Source organism: Thamnophis elegans, chromosome 11 (assembly GCF_009769535.1).
Source record: "Thamnophis elegans isolate rThaEle1 chromosome 11, rThaEle1.pri, whole genome shotgun sequence".
NCBI lineage: Eukaryota > Metazoa > Chordata > Lepidosauria > Squamata > Colubridae > Thamnophis > Thamnophis elegans.
In genome coordinates, this window is record NC_045551.1 from 20,591,882 (window position 1) to 20,615,612 (window position 23,731).

A 23,731-nucleotide genomic window follows, 5' to 3' on the forward strand; every position below is an offset into this window, starting at 1 on the left:
GGGAGGCAAGGGAGGCAGAGCCTCACCACTGTCATCATGAAAAGAAAAATGTAAAAGGAAAAAGGCTGAGTAGTTGCTGCCAGAGTCACAGTAGATGATTCTGCTTAGTACTTAACTGTTTAAAAAAGCCTCTAAAAAGTGCCCTCTACAGGAGGAGGTGGGAGAACCACGTGCCTCATTTAGTCTGACTTTATGATCACTCAAGCAGAGTTAAGCAAGGGTTAAAAGATGAAAAATTCCTTATGTAGATGAGGCACGTGGTTCTCTTGCCTCCTCCTGTAGAGGGCATTTTTTAAGAGGCTTTTTTAAACAGTTAAGCAGAGTCATCCATTGGGGACTCTGGCAGCAGCTAGCCCAGCCTGACTTCAGTAGCTCTTGCCTTTTTCCTTTTACATTTTTATATTTTCATGATGGCAGACAAGAGCAGAGTTGAAATCCTCTGTATTGTGAAACAGCTGGAAAAGGTATGTGGGTTGGAGGGAGGGGGAGGAATTCAAAATTAATGTAATTTGTAAGTAATTGTAAGTAATTTGTGTGTGTGTGTGTGTGTGTGTGTGTGTGTTTGCGTGTGTTTGTTTCTTCACTCAAACAAACTCTCTCTCAATTTGAGAGAGACTTTGTTTGAGAGTGAAGAGAGGGAAGGGGGTAGGAGAGGCAGGGAGGGCAGCCCGCCAGCTTTCTTTCTCTGTGTCCGGGGCAGCCCGCCAGCAGAGGCAGGTCTTTTACCCGCTTCTGCTGGCAGGCTGCGGCTTTCTTTCTTTTGCCCAGAGGTGGGCAGCTCAGGCGGGCTGCAGCCTCTGGGCAAAAAAAAGAAAGCGGCAGCCCGCTGCTGGCTTTCTTTTGTCCGCCGCTATGTCCGATATAGAGGTGGCCCGCCTATATGTCGGACATAGCGGCGGGCAAAAAAAAGCCAGCAGCAGGCTGGCGCTTTCTTTCTTTTGCCCAGAGGCTGCAGCCCACCTGAGCTGCCCACCTCTGGGCAAAAGAAAGAAAGTGCCAGCCTGCCACTGGCTTTTAAAAGAAAGCCAGTGATGGGCTGGCACTTTCTTTGGCCCCCCTGTCAGAACTCAGGCGGGCGAAAGAAAGCGCTTTAGACAGTGGGATGTCGGGCGAGAAGACTGCCTCACCAGCCATAAACGTCACCGCACGTCATTGATGTACAGTACTCATGAAACTGATTGCTGTTAGGTGATGTAGAAACATCAGTAATAACACTATCAATGTGAGTTAATATTGAAATTGGCCATGATGGCTGAGAATGACAGCAGTGATAATTCAAATATTTGGAGGGCATTAGTTTGGAGAAAGAAGAAGAATCAATCAATGAGCTGCAAAACACTATGACCATAAAAGTTGGTTTGAAAAGAGAATATTATGGAAAGATATAAAGCCTTCTTCAACTACAATAAAAATTGTTCAACATTGTTCATTCATTCATTAAATCCCTTCACTCAAGCACAGGATGGACAGCCATCTATAAATTATAAATTATAGATTAATATCACCAAAAGGTCCTATTCTAATATTATGAAAATCATTAGTATACATGTGCTGAACTTGCTAGTCTGTGAATATGAAGATGCAGTGTTAAATCACTTATTGTAATTGGATGCTGCTATACAACGTAAGTGAAAGTGAGACCTGTGAAAATGTACAGCAAAACATGTCACAATTACTCCTTTCCTGATTCAAAAAATTGTATCAGCCAGGGGAAATAATTGTTATAGGCTGGCTCTATTTTCTTGAAAGGAATGTACAAATTTTTTTGGGGGGGGGGGTAGTGTACGCTATGACAAAGAGAAAGCATGTAATTCAGAAGTAATTAAATTCCACAAGAAGGAATAGGTCACCTGATAAACAGAAAACTAGGGGACATTGCATTTACCATTTTAACATCTGGCAAAAGTGGGGGCATCTTTTATTGCTGAAAAGAGCTATCCTTCAAACAACTTGCAGCAAAAAGATATTCCAGGGGACAAGAAAAATATATGCTCCATCTAATGTTGGATGGTGTCCAGTGAATTTCATCAACAGTTTTATAAAGCTGAACAGAGAACTTTCCCTCTGGAAGCAAACTGAGCCAGTTGATTAGATAAGGGTATCTATCTAATTTCATTGGAATGAAAAAAAATGTGCACCTGGTTCTACAGTGCAGTGATACAAGTACAAAAGATTTGAATTTACATCACAACTTCATGCTGCACAGTTCATTTCCCCTCTTTCTTCATGTAAATATCCCAGTCATGTGATACAGAGCAAAACCCCATTGTACCTCACTACCCCCCTCCATTCTTGTAGATGTTTGAAACATTTGGTTCAGTGTTTCTCAACCTTGGCAACTTAAAGATGTTTGGGCTTCAACTCCCTGGAATTCTGGGAGTTGAAGTCCAAACATCTTCAGATTGTTAAGGTTGAGAAATACTGACCTAAAGTAACAAGTACAGTAACAACAACACTTTCTTCCAGTAAGTTTTTATGTAATTTGAAATGTAATAAAAGCAGCCTTTTTCAACATTGTGCCTTGTTTCAATTTTTATTTTGCCCTATTTGGTGTGAATTTGACTTCTGAGAGTTGTAGTACCACCCACTTGAAGGATTACAGTTTAAAAGAAACTAATTAATTAATCAATCAATAAAGGAAAACTGTTTGATGGCATCTTCTCTAGTTAATATACCAGCACCGTTATTTTGCAATAGAACTACTCATGTTATTGCTTTATTGATAATTGTCACAAATAAATGAATATATCCTAGCATAGACTCCTGACTGATGCAAATGATTACCCATCTGCTAAAAAATGTCTTGTATTTAAATTTAGAATTTATAGTGAGACCAAGATAAAGAGTAAACATTTTTTTAAAAATTGTGGCTTGATTAAAAAAAAAAACACATAACAGCAGGAAATTGAGATAAGAATACCTGATAATTATTGTTCATTTTGTAATCTACTGATAATTAGGCTTCACCTTTATACCTTTAATAACACTGTAACAGCTTGGCAGATGTTATTTCTCCTGGCATTACCTGGCAATTTTCTCCCCTGTTAGTTGACATTTAAGCATAGGTGGGTTTCAACCGGTACAGACCGGTATGGCCATATGGGATGGTGAAATTTAGCATGCCTTCCCATACCCATTGGTCAGGAGGCCCCGTACTGGAACGCTCCCTCCCCTCGTTCGCTCTTTCACTCGCCCCGCCCATCCGCACCATGCTGCCAAAAAGTTCTCAGAAGAAGAACCAGAAGAAGAAAGAACTTGTGAGCGGCTGGGGTGGGGGGGGGAGGATGTTGGGGAAGAGGGAAGAGGCAGAGGGGCTGCTGGAAGAGTGTGTGCAGGTGCACAGGCTGTGGGTTTTAAAAATGTCTGAGTGAATCCAGGAAGAGGGCAGAGGCAGAGAGGCTGGAAGATACTATAGGAACACACACTTCCAGCCCCCTGCCTCTTTCCTCTTCCTGGATTCACTCAGCCATTTTTAAAAGAGTGGAAGAGTGTGTGCACGTGCACAGGCTGTGAGTTTTAAAAATGTCTGAGTGAATCCAGGAAGAGGGAAGAGGCAGAGGGGCTGGAAATTGTGTGCTGTGCATAGGCTGTGAGTTTTAAAAATGTCTTGTGTGTGCACAGGCTGTGAGTTTTAAAAAAGTCTGAGTGAATCCAGGAAGAGGGAAGAGGCAGAGGGGCTGGAAGTGTGTGTTCCTATAGTGTGTGTTCCTCTGCCCCTTCCCTCTTCCTGGATTCACTCAGACATTTTTAAAACCCACAGCCTGTGCACACGCACACACTCTTCCAGCAGCCCCACTGCTTCTTCCCTCTTCCCAACATCCTCCCGCCCATCCCAGCCACTCACCAATTCTTTCTTCTTCTGGTTCTTCTTCTGAGAACTTTTCGGCAGCATGGTACGGATGGGCGGGGTGAGTGAAAGAACGAAAGAGGGGAGGGAGCATTCCGGTATGGGACCTCCTGACCAACAGGTAAGAGGCAGAGGAGCTGGAAGAGTGTGGTCAGTAATGTTGAAGACTGGCAAGGACAGCCATATTTCCTCTAAGTAGCTGTTTTATTTTTTTGTGTACTTATTTTATTCTTATTTAACTAGTAAGTGCACAAAATAATAAATTTCCTTTTTTTATATCTTCTTTTTGTAGGTCATTCTTTGGGGCAAAGAATTCAGTGACATCGACTTGGTCACTCCCATCCAGTCACATGACTGCCAAGCTACTCCCACCCAGTCACAGGATCACCAAGCCACTCCCACCCAGTCACATGACCACTAAGCTACTCCCACAAACAGGCCACACCTACAGAGTAGGTTCTAATTTTTTTTGAAACCCACCACTGCATTTATGATAAAAATATTTGGCTGGATAAGTTGCTGGTAACCCAATCTGTGCTAACACATCACAAATGCATTAAGAAGACAAGGGAGAACTTACTTTTAGCAAGTGATGGTCCTTAATCTCTTTTTGCTTCTTAGTGTGGATCACAGGAAAAGACGGAAATGGGGGAGCTACCACAGTTTGGCTCACATTTTTTTGTTCTCGGTTATTACCCTGGTTTCGGTGCTCTGTAAGAAATAAGAAGACAATTGTTCAGCAAGATATACTACATGTGTGTATATATACATACATACATACATACATACATACATACATACATACACACACACACACACACACATACATACTGAATATATATATATATATATATATATATATATATATATATATATATATATATATATATATATATATATGGAGGAGACCTGTGGCATAAGGGCTAAGACGTTTGCCTAAGATGCAATACAGCACAGGTTCGAATCCCAGTAAGGGTATGGCTAGCTGATGAGAGCTAAATAGCTTGAAATAGATCTATACTAGTCTCCCTTTATTTATCAGCACAAATAAAACATATATATATATATATATTCAAGAATCATAAGATACAACACTTAGTGAGTCATAGGTTACTAAATAAGCTATCAAATCATACTAGGAAACAAATAAAACAATATAAATCATAGAGATACAAGCAACAAGGTTATATTCATAAGTGGGGGGAGATACGTAATAGGAAGGATGAGAAGAATAATAGTAATATAGTCTTAGTAAATAGTTTGACAGTGTTCTGGGAATTAGTTGTTTAGCAGAGTGATGGCATTCAGGAAAAAACGGTCCTTGTATCTAGTTGTTCTGGTGTGCAGTACCCTATAGTGTCGTTTTGAGAGTAGAAGTTGAAACAATTTATGTCCAGGATGTGAGGGGTCTGTAGATAAGGGCCAATGACTTATATTCATCAAGGTAGGACAAGTGTTCACTTACCATTTTCTTGCTTATTTTAATTTTTACTCTGTCTTTTACAGTTATGTTTTTGGTAGGTTGGGCTATAGTTTCTTTTTGTGTGAAGCAAAGCAATTCTTTGTCTGATGCAAATAATGAGTTAAGCACCTGTGCTTTCTCTCTACTCTCTGTTACTTCCTTGTCATCTTCTCTGTTTAGTGGACCGTTTCCTTACTTTTTTCTTGTTATTATACAGTATGTTGAAAGAAACTTTAAAAAAAAATTATCTTTGACTTTTGTTGCAAGTATTTGTTCATTCTGAAGCTTTGCTTTCCTGACTTCATTTTTGCAGATTTGGGCTATCTGTTGATATTTTGCTTTATGTATCCCTCTTTCCATTTTTAGTACTTATCCTTTTCATCTTTCAGTTTATCAGAGAGATCTTTGTGCAACCATGCTGGTTTCTTCTTGGATTTCTTATTTTTCTTTTTCAGTGGTATTGTGTTGGCCTGGGCTTTTATGATCATATTTTTCAGTATTTCTCATACTTCTTGAGTTGTTTTTCCTTTAGGATTTTTATTCATGAAATATTGCTTAGGGTCTCACTGAGTTTGTTAAAATCAGCTCTTTTAAAGTTTAAGACACTGGTTGGAGTATATTCTATTGCTTGTGTTTCCATTATATTGTCCAGTACGATGTGGTCCCTTTCACCCAAAGTTCTGGCAATTTTAATTCCCTCTATCACTTCTTTTCTATTAATAAGAATCAGGTCCAGTATAGTTTTTCTTCTAGCTCTGCCCCCTCTACCATTTGGATTACAAAGTTATCAGTTAAGTTGGTTAGGAATCTTTTCGATCTCCCACTTGCTGCAGAGTTTGTCTCCCAGTTGATATCAGAGTAATCAAAGTCTTCCATTACTACTGTGGTATGTTTCCTACATACATTTGTTAATTGATCTATTTCTTCAGCTTGGTTAAGTGGCCTGTATTATATGCCTATAGCAATGTCATTTTTTGTTTTTGTTTTATATTGATCCATATGATCATCCTTGGTTTTGTGTATTTCTGTAGAGATATAGTGTTTTTTTATGTACAATATCCTTCAGTACCTTCCAGTCATGGGTTTCATCCCACCAAGTTTCAGTAATGGCAACTATATCATATCTGCCTTCATGTACTAATATTTCATGTTCACCCTATGTGTTGCCTATACTTTGAGTGTTAGTATATAGGCATTTGAGTCCTTTATTTATCTTGAGAATGCTTCTTATATCTCCCACTTTGTAACTGGGATTTACATCCTTTCCATCCTCTTTATTTCATTATGTTTTTCTTTTTTAAGGTACATATGTAGGGTAATTTTTTACGGAGGCTGTTAGTTCCCTACTGTGTTTGATTTGGGTGTATAACTCTACAGGAAAGAAGAATGGAATATATATTGCATAAGTCCAATTTCTACATATTGAGGTAATCTCTATACATGCTGAAATTCCCTCTTGTTGCCACTAATGTACATTCTATTCATGAGTTTCATACCCACCATGTTTCAGTAACGACAACTATATTATATCTGCCTTCATGTACTAATACTTCAAGTTCACCCTGTTTGTTCCCTAAACTTTGAGCATTAGTGTATCGGCATTTGAGTCCTTTATTTGTCTTGGGTAAGTTTCTTATACCTTCTACTTCATAACTAGGATTTCCATCATTTCCATCACTCTCTACTTCATAATGCTTTTCTTTTTTAATTTCTTTTTTCTCTTTACTTCCTTCCTTACTATAAGAAAGGGAGTAAACCCATGGTGGGGTTGATTATTTTACTAAGGTATTCAGTTACATCTTTGATTTTTGCTCCAGGGAGACAATATACCTCCCTAGATTGGCTGCCTGGTCTGCAGACTATAGTTTCTGTTTCCCTAATAATTCAAACTCTTAAAGCAATATTAGTCTTTTTTTCGTAGGGAAGTCTATTCTACTGTTCTTCCTGTCACAGGAATGCTAGGTTGTGTCTCTTTTTTAGAACCTATTGATGAATGCTGTTTATGGGTGTCTGCATATTTCCTTCCAGGTAAAGTTACGAAAGCAATTGTTCAGTTCAGCTTCATTGGAGTGGACTAGGGTAGATAGTAGGGGCTTTGCTCTTGGTTGTTGTTTTATTCTAAAAATGACTTGTTTCTATTGGTCTTGCTCTTTAGGTACATTTTTACAGAAGCTGTTTGTTCCCTATTGTGTTCAATTTGGATGTATCAGTTTTCTTCTTTATGTTCATATACTCATTTTTTATTTATTTTAGTTTGTCAAACATGTAAAAGATAACAGGTATAAAGTAAGTATAAACATAAATATGAACACAGTAAATGGGTATGAATAAATGGAGACAGTAGGACAGGGACGGTAGGCACGCTGGTGAGCTTAGGCATGCCCTTTACATACTTCTTAGGAATGGGGTGAGTTCAACAGTAGACACTCTTAGGTTAAAATTATGGGGGTTTGTAACAACAAAGTCAGGTAGTGCATTCCAGGCATTGACCACTCTGTTGCTGAAGTCGTATTTTCTGCAATCAAGTTTGGAGCAGTTTACCTTGAGTTTGTATCTATTGTTTGCTGGTGTATTATTGAAGCTGAAGTAGTCATAGACAGGTAGGACGTTGTAGCGGATAATTTTGTGCACTGCGCTTAGGTCAGACCATAGGTGGCGTAGTTCTAGATTTTCCAAGCCCAAAATTTCAAGCCTGGTGGCATAGGGTATTCTGTTGTGAGTAGAGGACTGGAGTACTTTTCTCATGAAATACTTCTGGATTCTCTCAATTGTATTAATATCAGATATACAGTACGGATTCCAGGCAGACAAGCTGTATTCAAGAATTGGTCCAGCAAAGGTTTTGTATGCCCTAGTTAGCAGTACAATATTACTGGAGAAGAAGCTTCGCAAGATTAGGTTGACAACTCTTAATGCCTTTTTGGCAATGTTGTTACAGTGAGTTCTGCTACTTAGACCAGTTGAGATGAGTACTCCTAGGTCTTCGACAGAGTGAGAGTCGTCTACGAGGTCATATCTGCCCAGCTTGTATTTGGTGTTTTGATTTTTTTTGCCAATGTGTAAGACAGAGCATTTGTTGGTTGAGATTTGGAGTTGCCAATTGTTTGACCATTCTGACACATAGTCAAGGTCGCTTTGTAGGGCAACAGAATTGTCGGTGGTGTTAAATAGTTTTATATCATCAGCGAAGAGAACACAGCTGCTTATAATATAATCACAAAGGTCATTTATGTAAAGAATAAAGAGTGGGGGTCCTAAAACTCTACCTTGGGGGACTCCACTGTTAACTGGTGCAGGGTTTGATAAGGCATTCCCTATTTTGACTATATGGGGTCAATCTATTTTTTTAAGAAGCTATTTGCTCCCTATTGTGTTTTATTTTGATATAATCTTCTTGTTTAGGTAGGGATTTCTCACTTTGTTCATTGAGTTTCTGAGGGGCTAGAGTTACCTTTGGATTCTTTACTTCTAGTAATTCTTCTAGTAATTCAAGTAGTTTACATTTGATACATATATAGTTGGTGTCTTCTGTGAGCATAAGCTGAAACATTATAGTGTCAGTCTCTATTTCCATGACTTTTTCTCTTTGTTTGATAAAAAAATCAAATTCTAAAAATTAAATATTTACCTGTTGCAAAGTGTCAGTTTACAATAGTATATGAAAGCTTTGACCTTTTGTTCTTTGTCTTGAAAAATTCACAACTATCTTCCCCATTTTAAGTCTCTTTTTCTGTGGGTTTTATTTTTTTCCTCTCAGATCATTAAAAATTTAAAAATTTTCTAAATAATTAAAATATTTTTTTCAAATGTTTAATTGAGAAATTTAAAAATTGGAAAAAATTGAAAAGCATTTTCTAATAAACTGAAAAAAGAAATTTAAAATCAAAGATTTAAAAAATGAAAAAAATGAAAAATTATTATTTAAGAGTTGAAAAAAAGGTTAAAATTTGAATGAAGAATTTAAAAATTAAAAGAAGAAATTAAAAAATTTGAAAAAGGATTTTTCTTAAAAAAAAGGAATGCAGAGATTTTAAAAATTTAAGAATTTATAAGAATTCTTGGCCCTTTATAAAGTAATATGCACTTCTTTTTTGTTGGAAGTCTCAGGCTATTTTTTTTTAGGAGATACTTTGCTCTGCCTTGAAAATTTATCCCTGCCTTGAAAATTTATCCCTTTCCTCCCTGTCCACAAGAGTCTTGTACTTATCCTTTTTCCCTTGCTTTGTTGCCCTCTGGTTGCCTGGCCACTGCTGGGGTTTTCAGGTATGATGGGTTGTTGTGGGCATTCTGTTAGGTGGTCCACCACACTTCTCCCAACTGCTGATGATCTGCCGTGCTGCTTTCAGTTTCTGCTGTGGGCACCGCTGCTCAGTTAGTCCTCTGTGCTGCTTTCAGCCACTGCTGGTCCACCATGCTGATCTTAGTCGCTGCTTGGTGTGTTTTGTGCCTCTGCCACATAGTTCTACATCACTGCTGCCCAAGGTTTGCTATGCTGCTCCCAGCCACTGGTCTGCTGCCACTTAGCTCTGTTTTACCGCTGCTCAGTGGCTTCCATTTGCACCACACTGGCTCAAGTGTCAGGCTGGGTTGCTGGACTGCCTCTCCATTTCTCAACTCGGCTGTCTCTCCTTCTCTCAGCTGGGTCACCGGGTCACCTCTCGTTGAGACATTGGGCTGCCTTTCAGCTGGGCCACCTCTCAGTTGGACTTAGAGCCAAGGTGGCGCAGTGGTTAAATGCAGCACTGCAGGCTACTGCTAGATCAGCAGGTCAGCGGTTCAAATCTCACCGGCTCAGGGTTGACTCAGCCTTCCATCCTTCCGAGGTGGGTAAAATGAGGACCCAGATTGTTGGGGGCAATATGCTGACTCTCTGTAAACCGCTTAGAGAGGCCTGAAAGGCCTATGAAGCGGTATATAAGTCTACTGCTATTGACTACCTCTCAGATGGGGTACTTCTCATCTCCTTGTTCAAGGAGTTCAGTTTTCTTTTTAATACTTTCTGTAGCTAATCTTGATGTTGTCCAGTTGATATAGTTTGTAATCCATACATGTATTAAAAGGGACAGATGAATAAATTTGCAAAGTAAAACAAAATCTCAGTTTAAAATAAAAATATATAATATCTCAGTTGAGAGTAAAAAAATGTCAACTTGTTGTTAGTATTAAAAAAAGATTATACAAATGTATATACATATATAAAAAGATAATACAAAATAGCCCACAAAATTCTACAACATATTTAAAAGCATTAGAACTTTAAAAATATTGCAAAAAAATATTGCAGTCTCTGACTATTTGTAATCCACAAAAGAATGTAGAATGATAATTGCAGTTCAGGCCAATAAAAGCAGTTCAGGGTAATTTACCATCTAGGTAATAAAACTAAAGCTGTAAAACTTTACAATAGTTGCAAACAACTTTCTAAAATGTTCACTCAGTTTTCTCAGGATCATTCAGTATAAAGACTGAAATCCTTAAAATCCTTATAAATATGCAGAGATAAAGAAAAAGAAATTTGCACTTCATTTATTAGAAAAAGAGAGGGGGGGGGGAGAACATCAATGCAATGAAATCTTTATGTAATTCATTTTGCAATTATGTTTGTGTAAGCATGCTCCATTAAGGTTAAAAAGAACTATGCAGTCAATATTGAAGAAAAACAGAAAATATTCTCAATGCTGAAAAACTTTGTCAATGCTGGTATTTTTTCAATGTCATCAGAAAAACAAATGAACAAGGAACTACAGTCTGATTATGCTATAAAGCAGAACTCACCAGAATCAACTTTGCAACCAAATAAATAATTGATTTCCAAGATTCTTCTTCTTTCCAAAGTCCAGTCTTTTGCTACATTCACTCCCCCCCCCCCGCCTTGTGGTTGCAATTCTGGGCATATTTGGGGTTTTTTAAAAAGGTTTTTAATTAGATTATTCAGCAGAGCCCCACCTGCATATCTGCTTTACAAAAGATCTTGCTATATTAAAGTCCTGATCTTAATATATTTTTCTTTTACATTCTTTATTTAAGGAGCTATTTCCCAACCACAAGATGGCAGAAGAAGATAAAATTTATCCAAAGCAGAACAGCTAACATCCTGAGAGCTCTGTTATAATTTTACTATTACTATATTTCTCCTTTTAGCTCTTTGCAATGCTATTAAAATAAGCCTCACCCTCTATTTCGTGTGAAATTATTTAATATATTATTTTAAAGCAATTACACATATTTTCAATATGCTATTGTTATTGTTCTGAAATGTTAGGAAGACAACAGGTTATTTGTATTAATATCTAAGGATGACTACTTTTTTAAGAATTCAGAAGTGGAACCTATCAACTATTCCTATTAACATATGTATACTTAATGTGGGGGGATTTATTGTAGTTTATTGCCTTAGCAGATGGCAATAACTAAGCAAGTTTACCTTGAAAAATTTTAAACAAGAGTTTAGGCCTGATGAAGGCTGGGAGGAAAGACTGCCAGGAAATACCAAGATGTAAGCAAGATTGGGAAAATGAGAAAACAATGAACTACAACAATGCCATACTATTATAGTGTCTAAGATAGCTACATGGTGTTCATAAAGTCACCAAGAACTAGCTTGATGTGAAGGTGACATGATGTGTTGTGGGCCAACAGCGGCCGGCTGAGTTGTTGGTGGAATCTGACAGCGATGAACACTATGGACTGCCCTGGAGGCTGAGGAAGACTCTGGGGGGTGTTAGGAGTCAGAGCAGCGACTAGAGAGGCCTGTTGGCCACCAGGTGGCATGTGAGTCAGGGAGCAGTGACGAAGAACAGATGAAGGCTGTCCCTGACGTATGTATGCGCAGGGCTGCGAGGAGGAGGGAGCAGCTTTGAAAAAAGGGTTACAGAAGGAAATAGGAACAGGCGGATACTGATTGGCCCCTCCTGGAGAGCTTATAGGTGGGGCGACGGGAGGGGAATTTTGCAGGAAACAATAATTTAGTGATCCAGCCATAGAGAAAGATTGGGGGAATTTCGTCAGTTCAAGCCTTGTTTCATAGAGATAGCTTTCTGGGCTCCCAGCCAAGGGGTTGCTCATCTTCCTCCTTAGTTGTGGCAGACAGCCAAGTCTGCATCCATATATGTTGTAGAGGTTTGGGACAGAACATGGTATGACTTAATTTACTACAGGTGAATTTTATGTGGCTGGCTTTTCTCTAATTTGATTGAATTGTTGACTAAAATTAATGACAGGGTTTTCTTTTTCCTAACCAGTTTATTAAAGTTCCTGCAAGATTAATGTATAGTTTATGGACTTAATTAATTACATTTTTTTAAAGGCAACTGGTTTTCAAATTTACATTTTTGCAAAGTGATGCACTCAGTGCTCTGTAGTACTGTTTTACAAGTATGTTTTTAGGCAGAAAAACAATTATTCATACATAAGAAAGATCTTGGTAGCAAAGAAAAACTACCTGGAAATGGATTTTAACGTGAGAATGAGAGGAGAGGAACATTAAAGACCTAAACTGGCCTTCCCCTGTATTTTGCAACCTTCCCAAAAATTTTTTAAAAATGCTCAAGATTTACTCATACCTTGTTGGATTTGTGCACTAAGTAATGATGGACAACTGATGAAAGTAAAGGTGAATTAACATGCCATTACAGGAAATGAAGTTATTTCATTTATTACTCCAGAACCTAAACAGGTAGTCCTCAACTCACAGCCACAATTGGGACCAGAATTTCCGTTGCTAACCAAGGCAGCTGTTAAGTAAGTCATGCCAGATCTAATGACTTTTTTGCCAATGGTTTTTAAATGAATCACTGCAGTTGCTAAGTTAGTCATGTGGTCATTAAACAAATCTGGCTTCCCCCGTTGACTTTACTTGCCAAAAGCCAGCTGGAAAGGTCACGGATAGCGATCTCTTGATTCCTAGCTGCTGCATCCATTGTTTAATATGTGTCAGTTGCCAAGCATCCAAAATTTGATCATGTGATCCTGGGAATGCTGTGATGGTCATAAGTATGATGACCAGAATTAAGTCACTTTTTTCAGTGCCACCTTAACTTCAAACAGTTGCTAAATGAATGGTTGTAAGTCAATGACTACCTGTATTTGGATTTGTAAATTATACAGAAATAAACATTACCCTTCCTCAAGGCTCTCAAATTCTGCTTGGCATGGTGATGCAGCTCTTCTACACATGCTGGTCTGGTGGAAGGAAGAAAAATGTTTCTCTCCTGATGCCAAGGGGCATGATAATACACATTCAGTTTGCTTTCTGCATCCAAGTTTGAAACAGCTGTAGAAACAAATGAAGAGGATACTTAAAGAGATTTCCAGCAATAGCCCAATCCTAGGCAGTGACAGATGTTGCTCTATCAGGGCACAAAGAGAAAATATATGCTGCAAACTCTGCTTAGGTGACAGGAAGGGCATCTGGTCAGTAAATGCTAAGCTTCATTCAGTCGCCCCGACTCCACTCCCATAAAAGCTATTATAGGATCATAAAAAGAAAAACAAATGTGTTTGGGTGTATTTTGCAAATCTGAATTTTAAAGAAACTCAGCTTAAATAAATGAATATATTACAGAAGGAGAAACTAAGCAAAACATAACAAATATTACATTCTTTGTTTATTATTTATGTATACAGTGCCATAATTTTAAATTATGAATCTGATAAATCACCCAATTTTATTTTCAATTCATTATTTCACCAGTTAAATATACTTTGTAGTTTGTAAACTGAACAAGTTTCCTAGAATATATTTCTAGCATTCACCAGTGATTCATTCATTCATGGTTCTTCATCATATTCTTCCATAATTGTATTTTTTTCATGATTCTCTTTAGAGATAATATGGAGTTACATCTTCATGAATAAGAACCATTGTTAATGCTATTCCATTATCAGAATACAAAACCAGGGCTTACAAAGTCTAGCAATGGGTGAATGTATTAATCAATAAACATAATGTTGCTGATGTTGCAGAAATTGTGGAACTCTGAGCATTTGGGGCGGGCTACATTGGCAGGACAAGGGGATGTACATGCATCATAACATAACTGGAACAAATTAATGCAAAATGTGGGTTCAGTGGGAGGCATAGGTTAGATTAGGATAATTGGTTTTGTGATTTAATTTAGACAAACTCTAAAAAAACCTTAAATAAAATGTGAAAAAATATGACTGGAATTTGTAAATCAGATTTCCAATTGAAAACTGATACAAGTATGCTATCTCACACATATTCTGTATATAATAATATAGTGACCATATATCTAGAACTCTATAATGGGTGAATGTTGTGGCCAAAAATATTACCATATACAATATATATTACCATATATAAGACGCATGAATACAAAACAACAAAGATTAAATTGATACACCAATTAATATGTTTTAGAGAAACCCTAATCGCCAACATCACATTAGACTTTTGTAGAAATACATGAAACAGCCAAGAAGAAAGACTATTGCTAAGCAATCAGGACTTTTAAGATCCCTAACATTAAATTATCCCCAACAATATAATTTTATTCAGTCCCTAACTTAATAAAAATGAATAAAATAGGGCCAGGTGAACCTAAATATGGAATCAGAAATAAGTATTTTGTTAAGGGAAATTAAGCATTTTGAGAAAAGATGTGACAATAACACTAGCTAAGATTAAAGAATCTCAATAAAATTTTCTATATAAAGCAAGGGGATATTGGAGCATGGGATGATTCTTTGCTGCCTGGAAGATTTGAAGATAGTTTCTTGGGATCATCAAAATGTACCAAATTATCTACAAGTAGTCCTCGACTTATACTCATAATGGAACCTGCTAATTAAAGTTGCCAATGGTGATGGCTGTTAAGTGAGATGGACTTGCCTAATGATCCCTATCCCTGTCTCCCTAATGCAACTGTGAAATAAAGATGGGGTTGTTAAATAGAGCATGGGGTGCCTTGAGGATGAGGGAGGCTCTAGAACACCAGTTTGCTCTAGTGGTTAAGGTACTAGAAATTGGGAGATCGAGAGTTCAAATTCTGCCTTAGCCGTAAAAGTCAGCTGGATGACCTCAGGCCAGTCACTCTCTCTCAGCCCAACCCACCTCACAGGCTTGTTATTATGGGAAAAATAAGAGGAAGGAGAAGTGCAGGTAGTCCTCAATTTACAACTGTTCATTTAGTGACCACTGAAAGTTATAATGGCACTGAAGAAAAGTGATGACCATTTTTCACCCTTACAACTATAACAGCAACTCCATGGTCATGTGATCAAAATGTAGATGCTTGACAACTGACTCATATTTATGATGGTTGCAGTGTCCTGGGTTTATGTGATCTCTTTTTGTGACCTTTTGACAAATAAAGTTAATGTGGAAGCCAGATTAACTTCACAACTTTGCTATGAACTTAACAATTGCAGTGATTTACTTAACTGTGGCAACAAAGGTTGTAAAATGGGGCAAAGCTCACTTAACAAATGTCTTGCTTAGCAATAGAAATTTTGGGCTCAATTGTGGTCATAAGTTGAGGACTACCTGTATTAAATATGTTCGCTCCCAGGAGTTATTTGTAAAAATAATAAAGGTGAGATACAAATAGATAAATATAATTTTTATTTTGGAAATCAGGTTTTTGGTCTTCCAAAAGTCTTTTGTTATTCCAAGCATCTATGTCCCAAAGGTGCTTTTCAAAAGGAAACTGAAAAGCACTTTTGGGATAATCATGCTCTGGATGATTAAGAATTTCCATAGACATCCAAGCATCTATGTATTGCATCAGCAAACTGTGTATAAATACAACTGAAAGCTAAATCAAGTACCTGGCTTTTTAAAAAGAAATACATTAATTGTACCTCATACAAAGGACAGGTGTATCATACCAACCAAACTCTGTGGTCGACAATTTTTCCTGAATGGATGACATTGAGCATTTTCTATCCTAAATTCCTATCCATAGGAAGACATACACATATAACTGTCTGGTTATATATTTGTTGGTGTAAATCAAATTATCATGCACCAACTGCTTATTTATATGTCTACGCTGCCCAACTTGAAAATGACTCTGGACACTTCACAGGATTAAAAGATACAGCTATACAAAAAACAAAACCACACAATATTCTATAAAACATAATTGATATATGAGAGAACTGCAAAATATAAAATATCTCAACATCATTTAATATATGAGTATTACAGTTTGATTATATGAATAGAAATCTGGCATATTCAATAAATACCAGTGTTTTAAAGACTCTTTTTAAAATGGTTTAGAAAACTGAGCCAGCATTGGCTTGTTATTGTTTCCATTTCCCTAACACTCTCATGATTCAATACAGATGGGTTAATGGAAAATAAACAGCATGGTATGTTTTAAAAATAATGCATGGTTAGATCTTGGCAGGACTTATCACACATTTATGCAAGATGGCCAAACCCAAGTACAATACTAGTACATTCCTATTCCTTAATTAGGAGCATTGGTGAAGGTTTTGTTTTATAAAAAATCCAGTCACTAAATACTATGAATTTAAAAAAGTAAAAACCACAACAACTTTTAAAGTTAAATGATGATAAATTATAAGAGGAGGAAAAGAAATTGAATCCATAGCCAGAGAAAAATAGACTGTTACTGCTCTTAAGCCTGGTTTCACCCAGTCTATATGTGTACTTTTGATTTTTCTTGCCTAAGTGTAAGACTTTACTTTTCTCTATATTAAATTTCATTTCGTTAGATAGGGCCCAGTGCTCAAATCTGTCAAGATTCATCTGGATCTTGAGCCTATCATCTAGGGTAGTGATGCCTAATCTATGTGGTCGTGTGTCAAAAGTGTGCATGTGTGCGTGACAGTGCCCATATGTGTGCCCACACCCATAATACAATGCACTGCGACACTCCCTACTCCCTGTGCATGCAACATGTGCATGCAACCTCACTGCCCTTCTCTCTGCACATGCGCACACCCCTCCCCCCACCGTGCCCCATTTTGGGCCTAACAGGCCAATCTGAAGCCCTGGGACCAAAAATGAGGTGCGGGAGGGGGGGCTGCGCCACACCCTCCCACAGCCTACCTGAAGCCTCCAGGGACCAAAAACGGGGTGCAAGGGAGGTGCACCCCCTGGGCTCCCCCCCAGCATATTAACATGCATCTTCTGGATACGCCATTCCCCTCACACATGCAGAGACCCAAAAATCAGCTGGCCAGTGGGAGGTACGTGTGCATGCACAGTGGAGCTTAGCTGGGATGACGGCTCACGTGCCCGCAGAGAGGGCTCTGTGTGCCACCTGCGGCATGCGTGCCATAGATTTGCCACCACAGTTCTAGGGTGTTGGCTATTCATGCCAGCTAAGTATCATCCACAAATTTGGTAAGTCCCTCTTCTATTCATTCATGAAGATACTGTGCCTAAGATGGAAACTTGTGGTACCACACTGTTTACTACCCTCCATTGTAGATATAGTACCATTAAGGACAGTTACAAATCCATCTGATGGTGATGCTATCTATCCTGCTTTTTTCTAGCTTACCAAGAAGTAGGTTGGGCTCAGTGATAGAATCCTTGCTGAAGTCTAAAATATGTTATATCCACAGTATTTCACCGGTCTACTAATTTAGTCACTATGTTGAAGAATGAAATAAGCTTGGTTTGGCATGATCTGTTTTTAACAAACCTGTGCTGACTTCTAGTTATTACTTCACTTGTTTTATACTTTACTATGTACAATATATGTGTGATATATACCTGAATTGACATATCATTGGAAATCATACACATACCTACAAGCACATACAGCATTTCTCTAAGAATAAACTTCTGTTACCCATTGGTTCTAATGCATCAGAACAGGACACAGTGTAACATACTGCTACAGGCTTTATCTATTAATATACATGTGAAATAATCAATAATGCATGTTCTGCGCTATTCACTCCCTGAGCCTTGTTCTGATACATGCAGAAGCAAATCTGTCTAGCAAAGTGGCTTAGTAAGCAAAACAGGAAAATTGTCTAAAAGAGCTCCAGCATAATACCTAGGGCTGCTGAAGCCATGTGACCTGCCAAAGATTTTTTATGCTTGTATATTGAAAAACTGCACTATTTCTTGCTTCCTCCCCATCAAAAGCTAGAGTAAATGAACTCAAGTTCACCTATATTTTCATCTGATTTATATTCTGCCATGAACTTTCCCATCCTTCTTTTTTCTAGAAGGAATTTGAGGCTGTCATTTTAAATGGCAGGTTTGGGGTTTATTATATAGGAGAGCCAAAAACCCCACACTGTTCTGGGAAGAGACTTTGATCACTCAAAGGAACTGAAAGCCACTTTTCTTAGATCCTGGCTTACTCATGACAACTGCTGAGAGATCAAATAGAAATGCTGGCACAAACAAGGAGCAGGGGAACAATACAATGTTTCCCAAACCTGAGATTCTGAAGAATTTCAGCAAAATCAATGTAGTGTCAGAACTAACTTCAGTTTTATTGGGTTGGTAGATAATGAGACAACCATGTCCCCAAAAATCTATTCTTGTAACATGATAGATCAGTTGGGGAAACTAATTTATAAATCTAAATATTTGCTTGCTTATCGAACTCATCTTATGCATCTTTATGCTAATCCCTTCTTTGCAAAATTGCTGAACTGCTCTAGACATTTATAGATTCATTGTTTAAAACTAAACACTTGTTGACTTATATTATGATTTTTACCTATTTGATGAATGTTTAAAATCACAAAATTTATCACTGAAACCCTTGAAACATTGGACATGGCAAGGGTTCAACTGTACTAGGTTTCCACGAGTGTTAGTCTCTGTTTAGAGGGCATAGTTGCAAGATTTGACAACAAAGAATATACAGGTAGTCCTCAGTTTACTACTGATAAATGAGACATTTACTAAGTGAGTTTTGGCCCATTTTATGACCTCTCTTGTTAAGTGAATCATTGCAGTTGTCAAGTTAGTAACATGGTTGTTAAGTAAATTTGGCTTCCCTGTTGACTTTGCTTGTCAGAAAGTCGCCAAAGGGGATCACATGACACCCAGACAGAGAAACTGTCATAAATATACACCAGTTGGAACCATTCAAATTTTGATCACAAGATCATGAGGATGCAGCAAAGCTCATAAGTATGAAAAACTGTCATGGGTTACTTGTTCAGTGCCATTGTAACATTGAATGGTCACTAAACAAACTGTTATAAATCAAATATTACCAGTACTATATTTTTTTAACTTGCTTTAATGGGAGTTACATGTTACTGAAGTGCTCCAAGTTTCAGTATGGGTTACTCAAAAGCATCATACCATCTCTGTTTTTCCAACTTTTGCATCTGAAGTACTTGCTATTGAGAATAAAAGAGTAGTACCCATTCAGTGATCCACATGCTTTTTAGCATCCCCGATAAATTAGCACAGTGCTCAGTTAATGCCAATTAAGTTTCTTGACCAGAATATCAGCTGTAAAGAACTGGAAAAGTCAACCCAATCATTTTTAACTATTCCACAGCACATCCAGGACTTACTTAATTTACTGACTAGTCCCTAAGTGTTGCATCTTGCTAGGATCATTAAACTCCATAGCAAATAACAAAGCTAATTATTTTGCAGTACTATGAACATTCAGATGGAGAGTTCTCAATAACCTGTTCCCACTATCTCTATATAGTGATAGCTCAATTCCTTATATTATATTAGGTTTTTGTCTGTCTGTCTATCTATCCTATCTCTATGGAATAAAGCCACTCATCTACCAACGGAACTCTGAGCACTTTTCTCTCCTCCATGAATTTTCATGCAATACATTTCCACGGTTTGTCTACTTATAACAACAGATCCCACCTATCCTTTGGTATGCTTAACTGAATTTTACATCACAAAACTACTCCAAGGACAATACCTTCAATTGATCATTGCAGCAACAAGTACTGTATGGGTGAAAACATCCTTGTAGATTAACCAACACAACAGAAATGTTATATGCCTTCACCTACAATACCCTTCGAGTAAGGGCAATTCTGTCAGCCTCTGCTTCGCTGCTGCTTTTCAGCTGCCATTGAAACAGGGAGGGGGGCATGGTATTTGGGAGGGTAATCATTATGTACTGTAGGATTGTTACTAGGAGTTATTCTGACCATCTTTCTGCGCATGTGGGAGAAGGGAGTTTCCCGCCAAGGCCAACTGTCCAGCATTCCAACCTGATGATGATTTTTGAAGAATCCCCCACCTGACGGTTGGGTGAATTATGATTGGACTATGAACTGGGGTGCCATGGGGAGGGGATTGAATCATACATGATATCTATTGCTTTCGCGTTTTTTTATTCAGACTCAGCTTTGCTTTGCTTCTCATCGTTTGTAATTAGTAATAGTACACTTAATTCTGAAACCTGGAGTTTAGTGGTTTCTTTCCTGATTATTAAATGAAGAGGCACCTGACAAATTCATAAACTCCAAAGTAACTTATGAAGGAGGTCTTCTAGCCCAACTCCCTGCTTAGGCAGGAAACACTACACCACTTCAGACAGATGGTTATCCAATCTCTTCTTAAAAACTTCCAGTGTTGGAGCATTCACAACTTCTGGAGGCAAGATGTTCCTCTTATTAATTTTTTTGCCTGTCAGGAAATTTCTACTTAGTTCTAAGTTGTTTCTCTCCTTGATTAGTTTACATCCATTGCTTCTTGTGCTGCCCTCAGGTGCTTTGGAGAATAGTTTGACTCCCTCTTCTTTGTGGCAGCCCCTGAGATATTGGAACACTGCTATCATGTCACCCCTAGTTCTTTCTTTATATTTTTAGTCTCCAGTTCCCTAATCATCTTTGTTGCTCTTCTCTGCACTCTTTCTAGAGTCTCCACATCTTTTTTGCATCGTGGTGATCAAAACTGGATGCATGATTGCAGATCATGCTTCTTGGCTGAAGGCTACTCTGAAACACCACATGGAATAGATGACTCATGGTGGCACAGTGGTTAGAATACAGGTTAACTCACTGTTCACTCCAGAAGTTTTGATTCTGAATGGCTCAAGGTTGACTCACTTTCCATTCTTCTGAGGTTGGTAAAATGAGGACACAGATTGGAGGCAATATACTGACTCTGTAAACTGCTTAGACAGCCCTGTAAAGCACTATGAAGCAGTATTGGTATTGCCATTGCTATATAATAGCTAGTTAAGAATCTTAACTGCAATTCTTAGTAGCCCTTATCTCTTTGCATATAATACATAGGAGAAAGAGAAAGGAAGGAAGGAAGGAAGGAAGGAAGGAAGGAAGGAAGGAAGGAAGGAAGGAAGGAAGATCACATTGCTAGTTATTTTACTATCTTCCCCGCTCTGTATTAAAAAAAGAAATTTTAAATTACTTTAAATTGGTGAGAATAAAAATTGGGTGATATGAGAAATTCATTTGAAAAGTCCCCCCCCGCCACATTGATTTCATTGAAAGAGAAAATTGCTTGACATTTCCCCTCCATTTTTTCTATCTTCTCTTACTTAGAAGTCATACTTTATTCAACACAGCTGACCTTCAATTAAAATGTTTATAAGGGGTACTTCTTTTTTCAATAGAAAGGTTGAAAAAGACTGTCTGAAATAGATTACATAGATACATAGATGACAGCCAGTGTGGTATAGTTAAGGAGTCAGAATTTGCATCATACATTTCTAGGATATATTTAGGGGGACATGAGTGGATTTCACTGAATTATCTAAACCAGTGATGGCTAACCTTTTTTTTTCTCGTGTACTGAAATTGTGTGTGTGTGCCCACACCCATAATGCAAAGTGACCCGTCCCCTGCACGTACGGCCCCTACCCCCATTTTAGGCCTAGCATGCCTCCCCGAAGCTTCTTGGGACCAAAAACAGGTCACAGGGGGCACACCACACACACCGCTCCCTGTTTTGGGCCTAGCAGGCCTCACTGAATCTCCTGAAACCAAAAATGAGACGCAGGGGGTGTGCTGCTCCCCCCGTACATTTGTGCATGACCCCAAACCCACGCAACTGCATGCACAGAGGAGACCTGAAAATCAGCGGGCTAGCGGGAGGCGCACACACATGTGCAGTAGAGCTGAGTTGGGCGATGGCTCGTGTGCCTGCAGAGAGAGCTCCGCCTATGGCATGCATGCCATAGGTTTGCCATCACAGCTCTAAACCCTTCCAGGTTCCCCTCCAAGTGAAAAAAGGCCAACATTTTGAGCGGCTTTGGGAATCTTTGGAGGCCACACAGTGAATGCTAGTGGCTGTATTTTTTATACCCATGGATTAAGGTTCAATGCTAGTTGTTAGAAGCAATACAGAGAAGAACATAATGGAACAAATCTTTTAATAGAGAGCAATTGCTCTGCTTTATTTCCCTACTATCCCCCACCCCCGGGTTTTTCACTTTCATTAGCAGGTTTGCTAAGCACAGACTGCAGATTGTTTTGACAATGAATCATCCTTCATATTGAAGATGCAGATAGATGCAGGATTATACAGTAAGTCCACACAAGGGAAAATACAAAGGACTCTTCATGCATACTTTCTCAGTCTTTTCCTCCTCATTTATTCTATTTCCAAGACAGTGTTTCTCTCTTAATGACATATGTCACCTTTGCATTTATACAAGATCATTTTTATTGTTTATATTATTGCAATAATAGCAAAGTCATAAACCATTGCCTGTGCTATAAACACTACTGGAAAAGCTTGGGTAAAGCTGGATAACCTCACTGGTTAATATTTCCCCACGCAAACACTTCTTCAGATTTTGCTCTATAGTCTCTGATCATTGGCTATGGTTGGGAGGAATTCAACAACACCTACAAAACACAACGTACTTCTTGATAAGCTAGAAAAAAGTGGGATAGATAGCATCACCATTAAATTGATTTGTAACTGGCTGACAAACCATACTCAACTAGTAGTTCTTAATGGTACTATATCTACATGGAGGGAAATAAGCAGTGGGGTACAAGGTTTCGTTTTAGGCCTAGTACTCTTCAATATCTTCATAAATGACTTAGATGAGGGGATAGAAGGGAAACTTACCAAATTTGCAGATGATACTAAGCTGGCAGGCATAGCCAACACCCTAGATCAGTGATGTCGAACCTTTTTCACCTCAGGTGTCAAAGCTCTATAATATCCTAAAGCACTGGTTTTACCTCTGTCCTTTCTCACCATATCCACAATCATATTCAGATGCATATAAAATGTATTCAAAGAATAATGTATATATCTACACCATATTACAAAGAACCTGTCTAGTGTGTGATATGTTTTCTGGCATAATATTGCCTCAAATGAGCAAAAAGACATCAACCCACGGAAAATGAAGATGATGGCGATAGGTTTGTATAAGAATACCAGTTACAGATAGCATACATTTGTTCATTAAATTGGCACCAAAGAGTAAGAGTAAACAGTACAAATGAATTCATCATATGTGGCTATAGAATAAGGTGAC

General features: G+C 38.2%; 1 protein-coding gene across 1 annotated transcript in view; it reads right to left on the minus strand.

The window, feature by feature from the left end:
* Positions 1–23,460, minus strand: part of NHS (NHS actin remodeling regulator) — a 50,607-nt gene extending 27,147 nt beyond the window's left edge. The window contains exons 1-3 of the mRNA XM_032226850.1: positions 23,430–23,460; positions 13,429–13,581; positions 4,428–4,558 (exon numbers count right to left, since the gene is read on the minus strand). Coding sequence (XP_032082741.1) covers positions 4,428–4,558; positions 13,429–13,581; positions 23,430–23,460 — 315 coding nt within the window. The remainder of the gene's footprint in view (positions 1–4,427; positions 4,559–13,428; positions 13,582–23,429) is intronic.
* Positions 23,461–23,731: the final 271 nt, after the last annotated feature.